General features: G+C 59.2%; 2 protein-coding genes across 2 annotated transcripts; both read left to right on the forward strand.

Annotated features, from left to right (window-relative positions):
- The first annotated feature begins 881 nt into the window (after positions 1–881).
- On the forward strand, positions 882–4047 carry MSL1 (MSL complex subunit 1). Its single transcript, XM_082010402.1, has 7 exons — positions 882–1099; positions 1409–1787; positions 2630–2749; positions 3053–3120; positions 3409–3533; positions 3641–3713; positions 3877–4047. The coding sequence occupies exons 1-7, from the start codon at positions 897–899 to the stop codon at positions 3965–3967; spliced, it is 1059 nt and encodes a 352-aa protein (XP_081866528.1). The 5' UTR covers positions 882–896; the 3' UTR covers positions 3968–4047.
- A 31-nt stretch (positions 4048–4078) lies between these two features.
- Positions 4079–17101, forward strand: CASC3 (CASC3 exon junction complex subunit; the record flags this gene model as incomplete). Its single annotated transcript, XM_082010401.1, has 13 exons — positions 4079–5791; positions 6919–6946; positions 7284–7321; positions 9048–9206; positions 9294–9445; positions 9882–10058; positions 10275–10963; positions 12690–12754; positions 13013–13127; positions 13732–13830; positions 14600–14814; positions 16070–16192; positions 17060–17101. Exons 1-13 carry the CDS (start codon positions 5534–5536, stop codon positions 17099–17101), a joined length of 2160 nt encoding a protein of 719 aa, XP_081866527.1. The 5' UTR covers positions 4079–5533.
- Positions 17102–18625: the final 1524 nt, after the last annotated feature.

Raw genomic sequence — 18625 nt, forward strand, 5'->3', positions numbered from 1 at the left:
CGGGGGCTGCTCCTGGCTCCTCTCCCCGAGGCCGGGTGCCCCCAGCAGCCGTCTCCCTGGTAGGTGCCGGGACCCCCCTGCTGCGCTTCACCAAGCGCACCCCTCTAAATCCGGGCTGGTGGGGACGGGTGGCCAAGGGCAGGTGTCACCGAGCCGGGTGCTTGCTTTCTAACGCAGCCCACACCTAATTACAAACCCCCCTCTCCCTCCCCGGGCCAGCGGGGAGGGCGCGGCAGAGGGTGAGACCCCCAAACCGCTCCTCAGAACGTGCGGGGTTTGCAGCTGGCCGCAGCCCTCCTGCCGCGGGGCCGGGCAGTGCCGGAGGGGGAGAAGCAGCCGGAGAGCAAGTGGCCATTTTGTGCCGTTTGGACGTCTTGGCCCCTGCCAGCGTTGCGGTGAAACGCTCTGGGGGTGCGACGCCCGCGGCACCCAGCGCTGGTCGCAGACGCTGCCCTCAGCCTCCTGGCACCGCCGGGAGGGCCAGGCGTGAGCCGTGGCGCTCCTGGTGTGCCGGGAAGCCCGCGGTGCCGGCTGAGCCCAGGTGGGGACGGCTCAGGCACCGCTTAGGGGCTCCTCGCAAACGCGCTCCCGCACCCTGAGCATTGCCAAGAAGATGCCGGGACGGGCGCAGTTTGCAGGCAGGGCACCGCGGCGGGGCGGCGCCGGCCCTGCGCCACGTGTGCCGGAGCGCTTCTGCGAGCGGGCGATGGCTCGGCTGCGGGTGCTGTGGGTCGGCCCTTGCCCAGGGTGTTTCCCTGCTGCCGAAGGGATGTGCAGGCAGGGCACCGTGCAGGCAGCTGCCCGGGGCTGGGCGCGGCCGCGGGGTTCGTCCCCGGGAGCGCGCCCGCGAGGTGAGCCCTCGCCCTGCGTTGCAGCTCCTTGCGCGGATCGAGCGCATGGAAAGGCGGGTGCAGCTGGTGAAGAAGGACAGCGAGCGGGAGAAGCACCGCATCTTCCAGGGCTTCGAGGTGGACGAGAAGCCGGAGGCGGAGGCGTGCGAGAAGCTGCCGCTGGAGTGTCCCCAGGACCTGCTGGAGCCCCCCCCGACCCTGCAGCCCAAGCACTTCCCCTACGGCAGGAACGGGAAGGGGCACAAAAGGTAGAGGGTGCCCGGCCACGCCGGGGGGGTGCGTGGGGGCCGGGGGAGGGAGGGCCTTCCCCATGGTTTCACCATCCGTGGGGCTGGCTCTCGAGCCGCTCGGAGAGGCCGCCGGGCACCAGGAGCGCATCCCGTCGACCGTGGGAACCGCGCAAAAGCCTGGGCGAGGAGCAGGGGCGTCCCAAAGGGAAGCCCCTCTCACCTCCGGAAAGCTGGCCCTGGCACAGTAGCCCTGGTTTGGGGGATGCCGGTAGCCCCGGTGTGGGGCGAGGATCCGCATGCCTGGCTCAGCTCCTCTTCCTCCCGCAGGAAGCCGACGTTTGGGAGTGCGGAGAGGAAGACGCCCGTTAAAAAACTGGTGTCTGAGTTCTCGAAAGTGAAGAGTAAAACTCCAAAGCACTCCCCGGGGAAGGAGGAATCGGGTGGCTCCTTGTCTGAAACTGTTTGTAAACGAGAACTGCGGAGCCAAGAGACTCCAGAAAAACCCAGGTCGCTCCTGGAGACCCCGCTCCGAGCCTCAGCCCCGCCGAAGGGCCCCGGTGCCCACCCCAAGGAGAAGGGCTTCTTCAGCAGCGAGACAGACGACCTGCCCTATCTCTCAACCACAGAAATGTACTTGTGCCGCTGGCACCAGCCGCCCCCGTCGCCGCTGCCTTTGCGGGAGCCCTCCCCAAAGAAGGAGGAGACTGTAGCAAGTAAGCGATGGAGAGCCCGCCACGGCGCAGGCAGCGGCGTGCCGGGCGTTGGGCAGAGCCAGCGGCCGGGAACACGGGGCTTGGTGCCTTCGCCCCAGAGCTGGCGGACGGCAGAGTCCCCGTCGTGGTGGGAGAGGTGCTGCCGGCTCCTCCCACGGCGCTGGGTAGCAGCTCTGGTGCCGGCGATGGGCTCTCCCGAACCATGTCCCCCGCTTGCCCCGCTCCGGGCCGCTACCGCGCCGGGCTGCCACTGCCCGCACGGCCGAGCCGAGGGCAGCGCACTGGGCAGGGCTGCTGGCCCCGCTCTGCTTTAGCCGCCCGGTTTGCCGAGCAGCCCGCGCGCCCGTTTGGGCGAGGGGTGAAGCAACTTCCCGTTGGCGGTTGGGAAACGCGTCTCTGGCTTGTGCCGCTGCTGCGCCGCGCGGGTTCCTCGAATGTGGTACCAGTTCTGCCGGTCGCCCCTTCCTGGCCGGTCTCCTCCGGGTCCCGCTGCGTGGCGGGTGCTGGCGATGGGGAGCACTGGGCGTGCTGCCGCCGACGCCGATGCTGCCGGCGAGGCTGCGCTGGATGGCCGAGCACCCCGGCGTGGGGGGAGCTCGGCGCGTCTCCTCTCGGAGCGGCTCAGGTTTGCTCGTGCGCTTGGCCGGGGGGGTGGCGATGAGCTCGCCCTCCTGCCTCTGCCTCCCCCCAGGACCCCCCGGCAGCTCCCGCCGCCCTCAGCCGGTGGCATCGCCCAGCCTGGCTCAGGACGGGGGTTTGGGGAGGCCGAGCCGCGCTCCCCAAGGGCGGGACGGGCTGGAAGGGAGCGGCGAGGCGGCAGGGATGGGGCTGGCGCACGGGGCCGTGGGGGGTCCCGGCACGGGGTAACGGCCTGGCCTCTTGCCCTGCAGTTCCGTCTTGGAGGGACCATGTCGTGGAGCCCCTGAGAGACCCCAACCCCTCGGACCTCCTGGAGGTATGTGCACTGCCCCGGCGGGTGCGGCGGCTGCGTTGGAGCCGGCGTTGCCGCAGGCTCCTTCCCGGCTCTTTCACCGCTCCAGGAGAGCGGCCGCCGTGGGGCCAGCAGCTCTCGTCCCTTCATCTGGCGTAAACAGCGCGGAAAATCCGGCTGCACTTGGAGGGATTCCAAGAGGGTGGGGGTGAAGGGGCGACCCCTCTGTGCCGCGGCAGCTCCGGCTGCCGGCTCGGGGCCATGCCAGGGCCGCAGGAGCCGGATCTGGTGCCGGGTGCACACGCTCATCCCTGCCTCTTGTTGCAGAACCTGGATGACAGCGTCTTTTCCAAACGGCACGCGAAGCTGGAGCTGGATGAGAAACGAAGGAAAAGGTGGGAGCAAAGAGGGCGATGGGGGCCCGGGGGGCCCAGCAGAGCGGGTGGTCCGCACCCGTTCCCACAGGGAGGGGCCCCGGGGTGTCACCTGGGGGGATGGACAGGGAATCCGGTCGCCCAGGGCAGAGCCGGCAGCTGGGATGGGATCCAGAAGCGCCGCCGGAGGCGGGATGCTCCCGTGTCGCTGCCAGCACGGCAGCCACGGCGCAGCCCCCCCGGAGGGTCGAGGCACCTGCCCGCTCGCTGCCTGCGGATTCTCACTGCCCGGGGCGTCGCTTTTTCCAGGTGGGACATTCAGCGGATCAGGGAACAGAGAATTCTACAGCGGCTGCAGCTCCGAATGTACAAAAGGAAAGGGATTCAGGAGTCGGAGCCTGAAGTTACCTCATTTTTCCCTGAGCCAGATGATGGTGAGTGCCTTTGGCTTGGGGGGGGCGGGCAGGAGCCCTGCCTGCAGCGGGGCGTGCGGGCAGGGCGTGCGGGCAGGGCGTGCGTAACGCTCTGGTGTCTCCCACAGTGGAAAGTTTGCTCATCACCCCTTACCTGCCTGTCGTCGCCTTTGGCCGGCCCTTACCAAAACTGACCCCGCAGTGAGTACCGGGGTCACCGGCGGCGGGAGGGGATGGGGCTGTGCCGTGCCGGGCACCGCTGCCCCGGCCGGCGTCCTCGGCGTCACCCGCCGGGAGGGTGCTGGCGCGGTCGGGGTCGGTGCTTCGCAGCCCTGCGGCGCGCTGACGCCGGCTCTGCCCGCAGGAACTTCGAGCTGCCCTGGCTGGACGAGCGCAGCCGCTGCCGGCTGGAGATGCAGAAGAAGCAGACGCCGCACCGGACCTGCCGGAAATAGCGGAGCTGCCGGGAGTTCCGTACATCGCTGGGTCGTGCCAACGGCCGCCGCCCTCCCCTGCCGCCTTGTTGACGGATGATTTCGTTCCTCCGTGACCCCGGTTTTGTTCTCTTGCGTTTTGCAACACGTTCCGTGGACTCGTCCCCCAGCGGCACCAGCTGGCTGCCGGCCGAGGCTTCCCACCGGTGCTCCGGTCCCGGGAGCAGCGGGCAGACCCCAGACCCCGCCTGCCCGTCCCGCCCGTCCTCGCTGCCCGCCGCGGCTCCGCACGCTGCCTCTGCCCTCCTGCAGCCCATGTTCGCTCTCGTTTGGGCATTCGGCTCCGAGCCGCGGGTGGGAGTGCGGAGAGCACCAGTGCCAGGCCCTGGTGCCGGGGGTCCATGTTCGCCAGCTGCCTTCTTGTTACGTTTAGTTAGAAAACGGGATAAACACCATTTTGTGTCCGAGCGGTGCAAGAGACGGCAGTGGGTGCTGCCAGCGGGTCCTGGCGCTGCAGCCCGGTGCCCTGCCGCGGCGAGGAGCGGGGAACCGGGAAGTGCCAGGAAGCCTCTTTGGGGATTTTTTTTCCCCTTCCCAAGTGGCTGTAACGGGATCGAAGGGGAGAGTTTAAATACAAAACTTTTTTTTTTTTTTTTGTGAAATAGAGATCCTATACGCACAATTTTGGGTTTTTAATTTTTTTTTTTTAATAATTTAAATGTTTTGAGGTTGGCACGATGTGCTGTGAGGAGTTGGGTTGGCTCCGGAGCTGGCGCCGCGTCTGGTGCCCCGCAGCGTCCCCCGCCCCAGTCGAGCCCTCGGGGCCAGGGACTGGACCCTGGCGCTGCCCGACGGGTGGGGAGGGGGCTGCACACGCCGCCCGCTCCGGCCAGGCTCTGCCCGGCCGCGCCTCGGCCGAGCTCGGGCAGGACAAACGCCAGCAGAGCCGCTGCTCTCATTTCATGTCATTTCCCCGCGCCCCCCTCCAAGGGTTTTATTTCTCGCCGGCCCCCCGGGCTGTGCTCCCCCCGCCGCACCCAGCTGCTTTCTGGCACCGAGGTTAATGAGCAGAAGGAAACTTGTTTAAAAAAAGTTTTTTTTTTTAAAAAAAAAAAAAGGAAATATGTTTTAAAAAAAAAAAGTTATAAACGTGTTAGCGGCAGCGGGCGCTGCCCGTCCTGCCTGTGGGGGTGGGTGTCACGCGTGGACACGCCCGCTCTCGGTTTTGTTGTTTTGTTGGGGATTTTTTGTTTTGTTTTGTGGGTTTTTTTTGTTTTGGGGTTTTTTGGTTTTTTTTTTTTTTTACAATAAACGAGGAAAACGGATGCTGCGTGCTAGTGTCGTGTCTTCCCGTGTGACGTCACTTCCGCCGGTGTGACGCCATCGCGCTGTGACGTCGGCGCCCTACCCGACGCGCGCCTGCCCCCTGCTGGGGAGAGCGGCGCGTGGGAGGGGAAGGCGCGGCCGCTCGCTGCCGCAAGGGCTGTCGGGACGCCGGCGGTGACGCAGCGGGCCGCGGGGTCCGCCGGGAGGTGTAGTCCGTCCCGTGGTGCCCCGCGCCACCGCCCGCCCCTGCGGCTGCCCAAGATGGCGGACCGGCGGCGGCAGCGCGCCTCGCAGGACAGCGAGGACGACTCGGACTCGGCCGCTTCCGACAGCGCCGACTCGGCTGCCAGCGCCGCCCGCTCCCGCTCGGGATCCGGCTCCGGGTCGGGCTCCGGTTCGCCCCGGCCGCCGCACCGCCCGCCGCGGGGCGCCGCCGGGGCCCTCAGCGCTGGGCCGCGGGGCCGCGGGGCCGAGAGCGCCGCCGGGGGGGCGGCCAAGAGCGCCCCCGAGTCCGAGTGTGTGAGTGCGGGGGGACGACGACGGTGGGGGCCCTGGGGGAGCAGATGGGGGGCGAGGGGACGGGGGGGGTGGCACTGGGACCTAGGGTGCGGGGGGGCCGGGGCCGAGAGCTGAGGGAGCACCAGGCTGGGGAATTGGGGACGCGGAATGGGTCCTCCCTCCGTGCGGGGGAGCAGGGCCGGGCTCCGCGGCCCCCCAGCACCAGGCAGGGGCTTCCCGCTGGCTCCCCACGGCGGGGAGCGTCCCCCAGCCTGGGGGCCGTGCTGTGGGGTGCGGGCGGGTGGGTTTGCTGCCCGGTCAGGCCTCTTCTGCTCTTTATCAACTCTGACCAGCCTTTTTTTAAGTGAGGGTGTTAAAAACCTTTTACGGGGAATTTGTGGTGCTGGTGTCCCCACCTCTGCAGGGGAGTTCTCCTCTGACAGTTTATGGCTGCGTGTGATTTTGTCTACTTGTGGTTTTGTAGTGCCGGTTATTTCAAGTTCCTCCCAAACTGTAGCGTATTTCTGCTCGGTTGTTTTGGCATTTGGGCTTATCTCATTAATGCGTTGGCTGGTTTTATTTTTAACTTGAAGTTGTTTTTACGGCACAGCTCGATCAGTCTGTTCTTTTACTAGAAAATTTCCCTGATCTGAGCTGTTCCTCTTCATCCCATGTCTCCTCTTGGGCGCAGGGTTGTGTTTCTCTTGCCAGAGTCGCTAGCAGATGTCTGTCTGAGCTCGGTCCTGCTCAGCACCTGCTTGTTATTCCTGGGCCCCTGCTTTAAGTAATCCTCTTGTCCTTTCCCGAGTTAGCTGTCTGGCCCTCTTATCGAGGGAGGGGAGCCTGGCTTGTCTGTCCATGCCGCTCTTTTCCCTCTGAAGACCCCCAGCAGCCAACACAGTTTGTGCTCGTTTCTTGAGCTGCGTTCCCCTAGCGTAGCTTGCTCTAGAAGGATCTTAGAGAAAGGTACTGGGAACCCTGAATTTGTTTCTTCCTGCTTGGTCAGCGAAGCTGAACTTCCAAGGGCGGATGCGGTAGGACCAGCGCCAAACCTTGTCGTAATTGTGGCTGGGATTGTAGGATGCTGCAGGGACCCAGCTGCTGACCTTCCCCTCCGCTAACGCACCTTTCTCTCCCTCTCTCCGCAGGAAAGCGAGGATGGCATTGAGGGAGATGGTGAGTAACGACTCCCTGGCATTGCGGGTGCTGTTCATGTGCAAAAAGTAAAAACCAGACAAAATGCTTTTCCAATAGTCCTGTGGTGGTTGACATCCCAGATGTTAACTCATAATAGTAGGCAAATGAGGGGTGCAGAGACAGCGCATCCCAAACTTGCCCTTGCTTCCTCCTGTGTGAGCTGGCAATGGTGTTCATCGGGGACGCTTTGGTGCCCTTGGAGGGGCTGTTCACTGCGCCTTTGCTGGTGGTTGCCCGCAGTGCAGCCTGTTACACGTGGAGAGAAGCTGTGTTTCTGCTTCTGCCCTGACACCAAACTCGTTTTTCTCCCCTGCAGCTGTGCTCTCAGATTACGAAAGCGCAGAAGACTCTGAGGTAAGAGGAGTCTCTGTCCTGGTGTTTAAGGGCTTTGCCGAGTGACTGCATCTCGCGTAATTTTAGCACAAAACCCAGTTTGTGTCCTTCGTTCTCTTCCACTGACCCTGTTCTCAGCGATTACCTTTGTCTCAAGATACCAGCTCATGTTCTTTGTGCCAGCCGTGCAGAGACTCGGAGTGAGCTGCGCTGCACTGTAGTCATCGCCGCTGCAGAGGAAAACGGTCTCTCCCAGTCTGAGCCCCTCGCCAGGCACTTCTCTGGCGTATGGGCCACGGTGCTGGGCAGCCAGCGCTGGGCCCAGCCCTGGAGAGATGCCGCCTGTGCTGCTGGGGGGTGGATGTAGGGCCAGTGTGTATGGGGAAAAAAACGCCCGGCTCCTCAGACGTTGGATACTGGGAGCAGGATGTGCCACGGCCAAGAAGGGTGTGGAAGGAAGTGTAGGATGCTTCTTGCATTTGAATTAGTTAAGATTAAAAAACTAAGTGCTGGGTTGGAAGCATCCCAGGCAGCATCTCTGTCTTCTGCGTACAGCAGCTGGAGGGGTAACGCACCCCGTGAGCACTGGCAGGTCTACGCTAGGTGTGTGCCGAGAAAATCCCACCTCACGGGCACTGAGACCCCCTGCCTGTGCCTGGGAGGCAGCCTGTGCAGCACCCTGTGGCTGTAGGTTTCCCTGGATTTTTAGTTCAGGACTGCAGGTGTAACATCTCTATGAAGTTTAGAGAAGTTACAGTTTCTAACGGTTACAATGAAGGTTTTCTAGTGAAAACCCTTCTCTTGAGACAGCTGTTTTGGGGATCTTGAGGGGGGCAGCAGTTAGAGAAAACACAAAACAACAAGGCCGATGAAATCGAAGCTCGTAGGGACTGTTAATTTGTGAATTAATCCCTGCCATTAGTGAGGAAGGAGCGCGGTGGGACGTGGCGGGTAAGGGGCAGCTCCCCGCGTTCACTGTGCAGCAGCTTTTCAAGCCTGGAAGCCTGCGCAGAGGCTCGCCGGAGGCTCGGCGTGCATAGAAGCAGAGCAGTGCTGGCGCACACTGGGCTCTTGGAGCAGCGTGGGTATTGCATCACTGACATGCCAGGATGACTCTGTTCCTGTGCCTAAAAATAATGCCACGTCTGGGTTTCCCCAACGTAAACAAAAGGAGCAGTTGATGTGCAAATACGCTGTGTTGAAAGAGAAAAATAGAGCAGTCTTTTTGTTAATCACGCAGAGCTATTTTTAGTGTCAGTTCCAGCCTAAGCAAGGCTTGCAGGCTCCTGGAGGGTGAAACGAGGTCACGCTCCTGCGAGCAGAGTGCTCCGAGTGAGTCAGCTGAGTAACTCCAGGGAATTTGGAAACGCGCGGCGCTGGCTGGATCTGGGCCCTCAGTGTGGGAAGGAAGGGACGGTCTGAGGGCCCTGGTTTGCTGGTCTGCCCGGCTTGCACGAGCCCTTTCCTTTCGGAGCGGTGAGAGGCTGTGGCTTTGTGGGGAAGCTGGTCGCAGCTCTGTTCTAGAAAGCCTGACTGTTGGTGGGCACAGGTGTTGGGTTTAATCTTTGCATTTTCTGTAAAAGTACAGGGGTAGGAAGGACCTTGAGAGCTAATCCTCTGCTTTGAAAGAGTCAGGTCTCTAACAACTGGAACAGGGCTCTAACTTCAGATTTGGGGACTTGTGTGGGGAAATTCCTGGGGGACCTGTTGCCAAAGGTGCATGTTTTGGTAACTGGGGCTCTTTCAGGCAGAGGAAGAGGATTACAGCGAGGAGGAAAGTGCCAAAGTGGAACTGAAGCAGGATAGTAATGATTCCTCTGAGTCAGCGGCAAAAGTAGAGAAAGGGGATGAGAAACCTGACTCCAAAGGTGCTGTAACTGGTGAGAGGCAAAGCGGGGATGGGCAGGTAGGTGTTAAACATGCATTCTCTGGGCCGCAGAGGGCTTCTCACAGAGGGACTGCTGCAGTGGTAAGAGCTGTCTGGTTTTGACAGGAGAGCACTGAACCTGTTGAGAATAAGGTTGGAAAAAAAGTTCCTAAGCACCTGGATGACGACGAGGATCGGAAGAACCCGGCTTACATCCCGCGCAAAGGGCTCTTCTTTGAGCATGACCTCCGAGGGCAGACGCAGGAGGAGGAGGTCAGGTATGTGAGTGTCCCCCACGTGTCTGCCTCGCTCTGGGAGGGTGAGGCCAACTCCCGGGCCAGCGTTTGGCAGCGCAGCTCCTTGCTTCAGTGTGAAGCACTGGGAGAGTCTGTCCTTCGATTGCCTGCTTGCTGTGTCCTGCCAGGACATTTTAGCTCTTTGTCTTGGAGGAGAGACTGAGGGTGGTGCAGAAAAGAACACCCACAAGGAGAGCTTCTTGCCAATAAGCAGTGACCCTTCTGGCTGCTTTTCAGCAACAGCAGCGGGTAGACTAGCAGCTGCTGGGCGGGAAGAGTGGGAAGACGAAGAGCCGCTGTCTCCTGTGCACACCCTGCCCTAGAAACGCTCAGTCTCTGTGTGTGGGACTGGTTGAAGCTGCCACATCTCTTTGGCTTTTGCAACAACTTCTTGGTTCTCCCTGTGTAACTGTTCCAGGCCGAAGGGTCGTCAGCGGAAGCTGTGGAAGGACGAGGGCCGCTGGGAGCACGACAAATTCCGGGAGGACGAGCAGGCCCCCAAGACCAGGCAGGAGCTGATCGCGCTTTACGGCTATGACATCAGGTCAGCTCACAACCCCGATGACATCAAGCCGAGGAGGATGCGCAAACCAAGGTGAGCAGCAAAGTCAAACTAGAGCCTGGCTTGTCCCAGGCAGAGGTGGGTTTGAAGCCCCGAAGAGGGAAAGCCCTGTTGTTGGCTTTGGCCTTGTGGTGGGACCTTGGTCCTGGGACTTCTAGATGCTTCATCCTGGAGAGGGGTTCCCAGGCATGATGGTACCTCTCACCCAGGGATTTCTTTCCAGTCGTTTGTACTATTTTTCTCCCTCAGGTTTGGGAGTCCTCCTCAGCGAGACCCAAACTGGTCCAACGAGAGGCCAAATAAGCCCCCAAGGCACCAAGGTGCAGACAGCACTTCGGCTTCCCCGCGAACCTTCACCAACAGGAGCTCTGCAGGTACAGGGAGGATGCCCCCACCTAGGAACTACCCGAGGATGGGCGGCTACAAAGAGACCCGTCCAAGCTATCGAGCTTCAGAAGCAAGCATCCAGCATCTGGCTCGAAACGGCGAGCAAGCGAAACAGGAGAGCAACTATCGAGCGAAGCATGCGGAGCAAACCCCACCGAGAGACAAGTCACCTGAGATGGAAGCGGTCCACAGCAGCCCTGCAAAGGAGGAGGTTGCTTTGGAAAACCAAGCCACAGCTGCTGATTCTTCACAGCCACCACCAGACAGACCAATTGAAAAGAAGTCTTATTCCCGGGCAAGAAGGACCAGAATCAAAGCTGGGGATGCAGGGAAGCTGGCGGACGAAGCGCCCGCTTCGGAAGGGCTGACTCCTGTTCCTCCAAAACCTGTGCAAGCCGAGACGTCCCCCCCACCAGCCAAGACCAGTAACTGGGAGTCACCGGTAGAATCTAGCTTGGATGGACTTGAGCAAGAGATGACCCAAATGAATCTCACGGAGCAGAACTGGACTCCGGGGCAGTCGCAGTTCATACAGCCCCGGGAGCTGAGGGGTAAGTGAGTGCAGCCTTGTTGGTTTTCCACTGCAGCCCCAGCCAAAAGCAGTTCTGCATTCGTGTAGTCAGAGCTGAATTGTCTCTGCCTGAGTCCGATTTCAGGGTACGTACGTGATGGCGATGCATGCTGCTGAGAACGTGCAGTAGAGGTGGTTAGAGGGGACAAAAGAGAAGAGAAAAAGGGGAAATTAAACATTCCAATGTAGGTGACTTGAATTAGGGCTGGTAAGGATGTAAAACTAGAATTGAAGCTGAAGGCCTGTGTGCGGAACAGGCCGCAGGGACTTTATGCGGTGTGAATCACGGTGAGACCAGCTGCTGCAGCAGAGTCAGAGTTCGGCAGATAAGGAGCGTTGTGCTCAGTTGGCAGGTAAGGACCATGAATAATTGGGCTCCTGTAATGTCCTGCTCCGGGGCAGGAGGGAACTCCCCTCTGTTTATCAGCTTATTTCCTAGCACTGGGATTCGGTTGCCGCTAGCTAAGGCCTGACTGGGATTGGCAAATTCACTTGTGCCTGGTAGGAGGACGCTGATCTGTTTGCAGCAGCAGGCAGCCTGGCTGAGGGAGGGGTGTGTGGCAGAGCTACCCCCGTGTGAGCTAAGGACTGAGTTCTAGTTGAGCATCCATGCGAGAGGTCATTCAGGTATAATTATCTCTTTACAGAATTAGAGTCGCCTTCTGGGGAGTGTTAGAGCCCTTCCCAAGGGAAATAAAACTGGAGCAAGGAGAAGAAAAGCGACTTGCTGCTTTCATAAGCATCTCTTGAGGTTTAGGTCATGAAACCATAAGTCATCTTGTACTGATGTGACTGGTAAAATCTTTGTGTGAACAGATCCTTGGTCTTGACTGCAGAGGCAAGAAGACAGGTTTAAACACACCACTAGAATGAGAGTTCCGTAGTGCTGTGATGTGCAGTTGAGATTATGTACTCTTTTGGTGCTTAAAAATAAAGCATCTTAACAAATTTACCATGAGACAGCTCTAGACTGCAGGTAGGAGACCACTTTCTGTCTGTAAGAAGGAGGTATTACACTACTGTCCCTTTGTTTCTTCCTAGCAGAGAAGGTAGGAATTAATTCTGGGAGGCATTTGGCTAGATGAGCCAGCCATCAGGTCATTCTGTATGTGCAGCATGCGTGCCTGTGCGTGTACTTGCAATACCAGTGGTCCATGGGCGCTTTCAGTGTTTGTTTTGTCCACTTTCGCTCCCCTGGAATCACCTGTGATCAGTTTGGCACTGTGGTTTTAAATGTGTGCCGGAACTTTGTTGTTTGAATTAAAAGGAGCCAGTGATAAAGTGGTTACACCCTGTAGAGAGTTTAAACTGCAGCTTACCCAGTCCCACGTGGATCTTTGTTTCTACTCTGCAGAGTCCTTGACTCTGCAGGAACAGAGCTAAGGTAAGGACCTGGATTTCAAGTGGAGGATTTTACTCTTTTTTTAGCAAGATTTAAAAGGTGTTGAGCAGTGTGGGTGATTGTGCAGTGGCACAACAGCTTATAATTTGTACTGAAATATTTAAAATTGTAACCCAAGAGATGAGTTGCTAGAAAAGGTTTCTCATCATGAAAGCAAGAGCCGTGCCTGTCTGTGGTCCCCAGGCTGCCGGCGTTCACAGGGCCAGACCAACGCTTCCTGGCAGCGCCCTCGGCAGGTGAGGTGGCTCCTTACTGGGAACAAATGCAAATGCAAACCATAATAACCAGTTTGTTTCTTCCTCAGGTATTCCTAACCATATGCACGTGGGAACTGGGCCACCACCTCAGTTTAACAGGATGGAGGAAATGGTAAAGCATGTTGCGTGGAGTGTGACTCTTGCTTTTAGAAGTGCAGAAGCCCAGCATTTATTTGTTTCTGGGCTGGAGTAATTAGAGGCTGCCTGTGACACCTCAGCCTTTCCCTTTTGTGGGTGTTCACAGTTTTTACTGTGTGACCCAGATAGAGGTTTGCAGGGGCTGGTGGGGGAGCGGGTCGGTGCTCCCTTGCTGGAGGGCGGGCTCCTGCCCTTCACGCTGACCCTCGTCGATGCCTTTGGACTCTTGCAGGCGGTGCAGGGGGGCCGCGTCAAACGCTACTCGTCACAGCGGCAGAGACCGCCGGTGCCGGAGCCTGCCCCCCCCATGCACATCAGCATCATGGAAGGGCACTACTACGACCCACGTGAGTGTTTCCCTCCCGCTCCTGAGGTTCTGTGTGTGCTCAGACCTGAGCAGCTGGGGCAGGAGCTCCCCCGGCTCCTGTTAGGGTTGGGCAGATTGGGACTTTGTCTTCCCTGTTCTTTCTAAGTAGTATTGTTGCGTTGTCCCGTATGGTAACTAAAAAGCTGCTCTGAGCTTCCCTGGTTGGTGTTTAAACCCACTGAAACACGATCGGTGTAACCGCCTCCCCTCCCTGTGCAAGGACTCTAGGACACTGCTTTTCTTCATGAGAACGAGGATTTAAATTTAACTTGAAATCAGAGCAATGTCTTTGAGATTTAAGAGCGAGGAGAATTACAGAACAAGACTGAGGATGGATTAGGAATTTACTCCAGCACTTAGTGTTGGAGAAGAAATTCCCCAAGTATTCCCCTGCTTTGTAAAGGGAGTAGGAGCCTTTTCTGTTGGCAGTGCGTAGCATCTGTGAGGCTGGTAGACGGCGTGTGCCGATGGGAATGTAGCTTGCAGCACTGTTGTAACAGTAGCTGGCTGGGGGGTGTGTGTGACTTGCTGCAGTAGAATAAAATTCGGTGGAGCTTTTCCTTACCAACTGTTGTGTGTTGCAGTACAATTCCAGGGACCAATCTACACCCACAATGAGAACCCAGCCCCGCTGCCGCCCCAAGGGATGATCGTACAGCCAGAAATGCACCTCCCTCATCCAGGTGAGGAACCAGCTCCCCAGTGGGGCACGGGGCAGCAGGTACCGATGTTGCGATTGTGCCCTGGGGCAGCTCAGCCTCTGCTGGGGAGCAGATAACTCTGGTTTCGCGCAGCCTCTGTCACTGGGGGAATCCATTTTCCCTGTTTCTACAACATGGAAGAGACCTGCTTCCCTCATGCAGTGAGGCTGGATTGACATAAATTTTAAGGAAAGAAAAATAGATGTTTCCAGCCCTTGCAGGCAGCGCAGGACTGAGATGATCTGAATGCTTTGGCAGCCTCTAGCCGGATGTCTGCAGGTTCTGTGCAGACCCTCCTGGCTGAGTCCCTTCCCCTTCAGTGGGGTGCTTGGCTCTGCCAGCTGTTGTGCTAGGCTGGTTCTTCAGTCCCTGCTGCTTGTAGAGCAGAAAGGAAAAGCAGAAGTGAGAGCTGTTGAATTGGCATGTTGTCTATCTTGCCTGCAAAGACTGTTTCCTGAAGTGGATGTGCTGACCGGGGCCATGTCCGGTTCCAGTAAATCGAGACCTTGGTGTCGGAGAGGGGGCTGTGCTCCGCTGTGCTGGGAAGCACTTCCCTTTTTCCCCTCCCAGCACAAGAGCGGGGTGCTCGTGGCTGCAGGAAAGGCCTCTGAGCAACGTCCTCCTTCTTCCTGCTGCAGCGGGGAAGGCGCAGCCATGCTGACCTGCTGGCGTTGTAGCAGCCCCGTCCCTCCGCCGGACGCCCTGGCTTTACACACGACATCATGTTCAGCTTCTTTTTGTCGCTTCCCAGGTTTACATCCCCACCAGGCGCCAGCCCCCATGGCAAACCCTGGGCTGTACCCTCCGCCAGTCTCCATGCCCCCGGGCCAGCCCCCGCCGCAGCAGCTGCTTGCACCGACTTACTTCTCCCCTCCTGGAGTCATGAATTTTGGGAATCCTGGCTATCCCTACCCGCCGGGAGCACTGCCCCCTCCGCCCCCTCCTCACCTCTATTCCAACACGCAGGTGAGCCAGCTGCGCTGTGCGTCTCTGTCCTGAGCAGGAGCTGTCGAGAGCAGATGGGATCCTGTGGTGTGGGGGTGTATTCTCTCAGGCTTCCTGGGAGAGGATGGGGAGCAGCTGGGCTGCTCCGTGGTGGGAGGTTGTTTACTGTCATCCCCCTCTCTGCTTGGGGTGGGTAACCGAAAAGGGCTACTCCCACGGCTGCCGCGCAGCTACCCTGGATTTAGGGTGTAGGGGATGAAATGCCTGTTTTGGTGGATCTCAGGATTAAGCTCTTCCCCTACAGAACAGGGAGACAGTCTGCCAGGAGCCTGTGGATCGTTACGGCCCCTCCAGGTCCCTGCTAAGCCAAGGACACCTTGAAAATTGCTTTCAAAGTCCTTCCTCCTTTGAAATGGAGGCAGGAGGCTGGAAACTGGCCGGTGCTGTTCTTAGGCACCGGCCGAGAAAGCCCTTGGTGTCACTGGCACGGGGCTGTTTTTTCCTGCTCGGTGTCCGACCTCCGTGTCCGCAGCAGCTGCTGGGCAGCGAGGAGGCAGATCTCTGTGGGCGTCGTGAGGAGGAACCCGCTGCTCCCCGTGGCCGCCGTGCGAGCGGCACACGGCTGACACGCAGTGGCGGGCGAGAGATGTACATGCTCCCTGAGCCCTGCAACCTCTCTGACCTCCCCTGCTGCCCTGGGCTTGATCCCTGCTGCCCTGGGCTTGATCCCTGCTGCCCTGGGCTGATTCCTGCGGCCCCGGCAGGGAGCTGGCCTGCGTTTGGGGCAGATCCCGAGCCCCCGGGGCAGCTGGGGGGCAATCTCGGTGCGAAAGGGAATTGTTACCTGCCTTGTCCGTGAGGACAAACGGTAGCTGCTGCTGGGGCAAAGCACAGGTATTATGTGGCAGCTGGGAAATGGCAGGGTGAAGGAAGCCCATCTGCCGTGAACCTCAGTGCGGTGTGGCTGTGGGTTGCTGCAGCCTGTAGCTGCCCACCCTGCTGAGAGCAGGGAGACCCTGGTAAGGGGCAGGGGTAGGTGAGGGTCCACCGGGAGTTGGAAGTGCTGCTGTTCTTCATAGCCTTGGGGAGCGTGGTGCAAATCAGCCCCCACGCCCCTGTGGCTACTCGCCTTCGGTGCTAGCTGGGGGCATCTTTTCACGGCCCAGCTGCGTGCCGTAAAGGCTGGCGGGGACACGTGGTGCTCTCGCAGGGATTGCAGCTTTCTGCGCCCCCCGCAGCAAAGCGCGCTGACGTTTCTGCTCTCTGGGGAATGCAGGCCCAGTCCCAGGTGTACGGAGGGGTCACGTACTACAACACTGTCCAGCAGCAAGTGCAGCCCAAGCCTTCTCCACCTCGAAGGACGTCCCAGCCTGTGACTATCAAGCCACCACCTCCTGAGGTACCGTCCCCTCGGTGTGAGTCTGTGCATGTGTGATGCTGTACTGCTGGGGCGTGTGTGATGCTGTAGTCTCCCTCTCCCGTCCGAAAAATATGTTGTTCCAAGGAAATCTTAAACTGTCTAATCTTTGACATGTCCCAAACCTCAGCTTCTCGTTGCAGGTGGTAAGCAGGGCTCCAGTTAATTTGAGTTTCTAAATACTTTAAAACTAAACCCACGTAAAAAGTAAGTCCAAAGTTGACTCTTGCTTTTTGTTTTATTTGCTCAGGGTAGAAAACAGAACACTTTAGAGAGAGAAAAATCCAGTCCTAAGCTAGGAGGCAGTGGCTTCTCTGGAAGAATAAATGTCAAGACTTTAGTAGATAATTCAGGCAGCAGACTTAAAGGCTTTCCAGAGATGAGAGCCATTTCTCTGCGCTGGGAACGGTTTCCTCGCTCCAGTGCTGAGAGCTGTGCGTGTGTGTTTGGTTTGCTTTTTCAAACCTTGCTTAGCGTATGGGAGCTGAGCGAGCCCGAGTCGCGGCAAGCCCAGACCTGAGCAGGCATGTGCCGGTTGTTTCCCTGTACATGGGGAAGCTGCATGCGGTGTTTGTAAATCCACTGCAAGATCATCTGTTTGAGGTGCCCTTTGAAAGGCCTCACGATGGAAAAGTGTTTAACCATGAGGAGAGCTTGGCTGAAGGGAGCGGGTCGTGCCCAGAGGGGGCACGGAGGAAGCCAGAGGCGCAGGCGGGTGGTGGTTGCGTTTTGGCACCCAGGTGTGGAGGGTGTTTGCTCGCAGGACCCTGGCGATAGCGCCGCAACCCCCACGTGGTGTTTGTGGTGGGGCAGCCTCAGCCTCTGCTCCTCTTTCTTCTTCCCCACCAGGACAGCAAAGGTGAAAAATCAAAGGAGAGGAGCAACACATAGGGATGCAGCCGTGGGAATCCCAACGCCAGACCCAGCACCTCGGCAAGGAGGAAGCTCCTTCTTGGGAAAGGCTCCTTCCCTGTGCGTAGGTGAGGCAGCGGGATGAAATCAGCTGCACCGTCTTGTGCTCAGGGCCAGGCACCTTCCCTCTCTGGTTTACTGGTGCCCTCCTGAAAACCACCTCGCCACTGCCGATCTGCCCTCCTTCCCTCTCCCTCACTGGGGCACAGAGGTCTCCGAAGAATCAACCCCCAGAGTCGGTCCTTGGCCACAAGTTCTCGCAACTTCGCTCTTTTACTAAACATCTGCCCTTTTCCCCCTCTAGGATGTTAAACTCAACTGGCTTGTTTGTGGTCTCTGTTTTTATTTAAGAAATGAACCAGCTCCTTCAGTAAAGCTGATTTGTTTCTTTTGGGTATCTTGAATTTGTTTGGCTAACCAGAACGTAAACATCCCCTGCCCCCCCGTGGAGACAGCTGATAAATTAATTCTTCATTTCAGTTCTCCCTTTAAATTAGCACATTTATTTCTGCCATTGTTGAAGCCTAGGCAGGGCAGCTGGGCGATAGGAGTCTGTCAGGAGTGCGCTGGCCGTGCAGTCACCACTGAATTGAGAAGCTCCTCCCGTTTCTTTCTCCGAAGAAGCCCTGGTGGTAGCTGGTGTCGTTGGCAGTTTCTGTCCGTGCGTGTGCAAGCTCTCAGCTCGCGTCAGGTGGGAATCCGTGTGCACGAGCACGGGGCGACCCCCTTCCCTGCCCCACGAGCACACCTCGCAGAGCCGGGGGAGATTCCCGCTCGCTTCCTGCACCTCTGCCAAATCGGCGGCAGGGAGGGAGGTTTACGGGCGTCCAGGCACCTCGGCGCTGCCAGAGCAGCCCTGCCAGCAGACAAACCAGCTAGACAGGGCAAGCAGAGGAGTGATTTGCTCCCAGCGCTTGGGTGTTGCTGCGGTGGAAGTGGAAGGGGGTGTTGTAACCCTCCCCGCCGCATCCAGCCTGGGCTCCCGACGCAGGAGGCAGCACCTCAGCCCTGTGCCTGCTACCACGTAAACCAGCGTTCCCCTGGGGACCTCGGCGACTTGTTTCCCCCGTTCGGATTCGGAGGCTGATCTGCCGGGGCGAGTGGCACCACAGCGCTGGGTGTGCCAAGCGGGGCCCGGCTGGCTCGCCCGTGCCGCAGCGCTGCGCCGCCTCTCTGCAGCACGCATCCTGCTGGCACCGTGGCCAGGCGGAGCGGCTCCGGCTCCCAGTCACGCCCGGGCTTGGCCGTGTCCTCGCAGCCGTTTGCAAATTGCATTAGAAAACTTGGCAAGGCAGGCTGCCGATTCCTGACGCTCGCCCCGAGCACGTGCTGGGGCAGCGTGGGGAAGTGCCAGCTGCCGGCTCAGGCCACGCGCCGAGAGGGAGAACGTCGCCGCTCCGAGCTCCATCCCCATCTGCGGCGAGGGAGGGGTGCCCAGCGGCCCACCTGCCCGCTCTCTGGTCGAGATCGTCTCATGCATGCCCGGCTCTCCAGCAGAAATAC

Source organism: Phaethon aethereus, assembly GCF_964289735.1.
Source record: "Phaethon aethereus genome assembly, chromosome: 25".
NCBI lineage: Eukaryota > Metazoa > Chordata > Aves > Phaethontiformes > Phaethontidae > Phaethon > Phaethon aethereus.

Bases quoted from the DNA above. Each gene is read 5' to 3' on its own strand.
- MSL1 (XM_082010402.1), top strand. From the start codon at position 897: ATGGAAAGGCGGGTGCAGCTGGTGAAGAAGGACAGCGAGCGGGAGAAG. The intron at 2,750-3,052 runs GTATGTGCACTG...CTCTTGTTGCAG, and splicing joins ACCCCTCGGACCTCCTGGAG to AACCTGGATGACAGCGTCTT. The intron at 3,714-3,876 runs GTGAGTACCGGG...CTCTGCCCGCAG, and splicing joins TTACCAAAACTGACCCCGCA to GAACTTCGAGCTGCCCTGGC.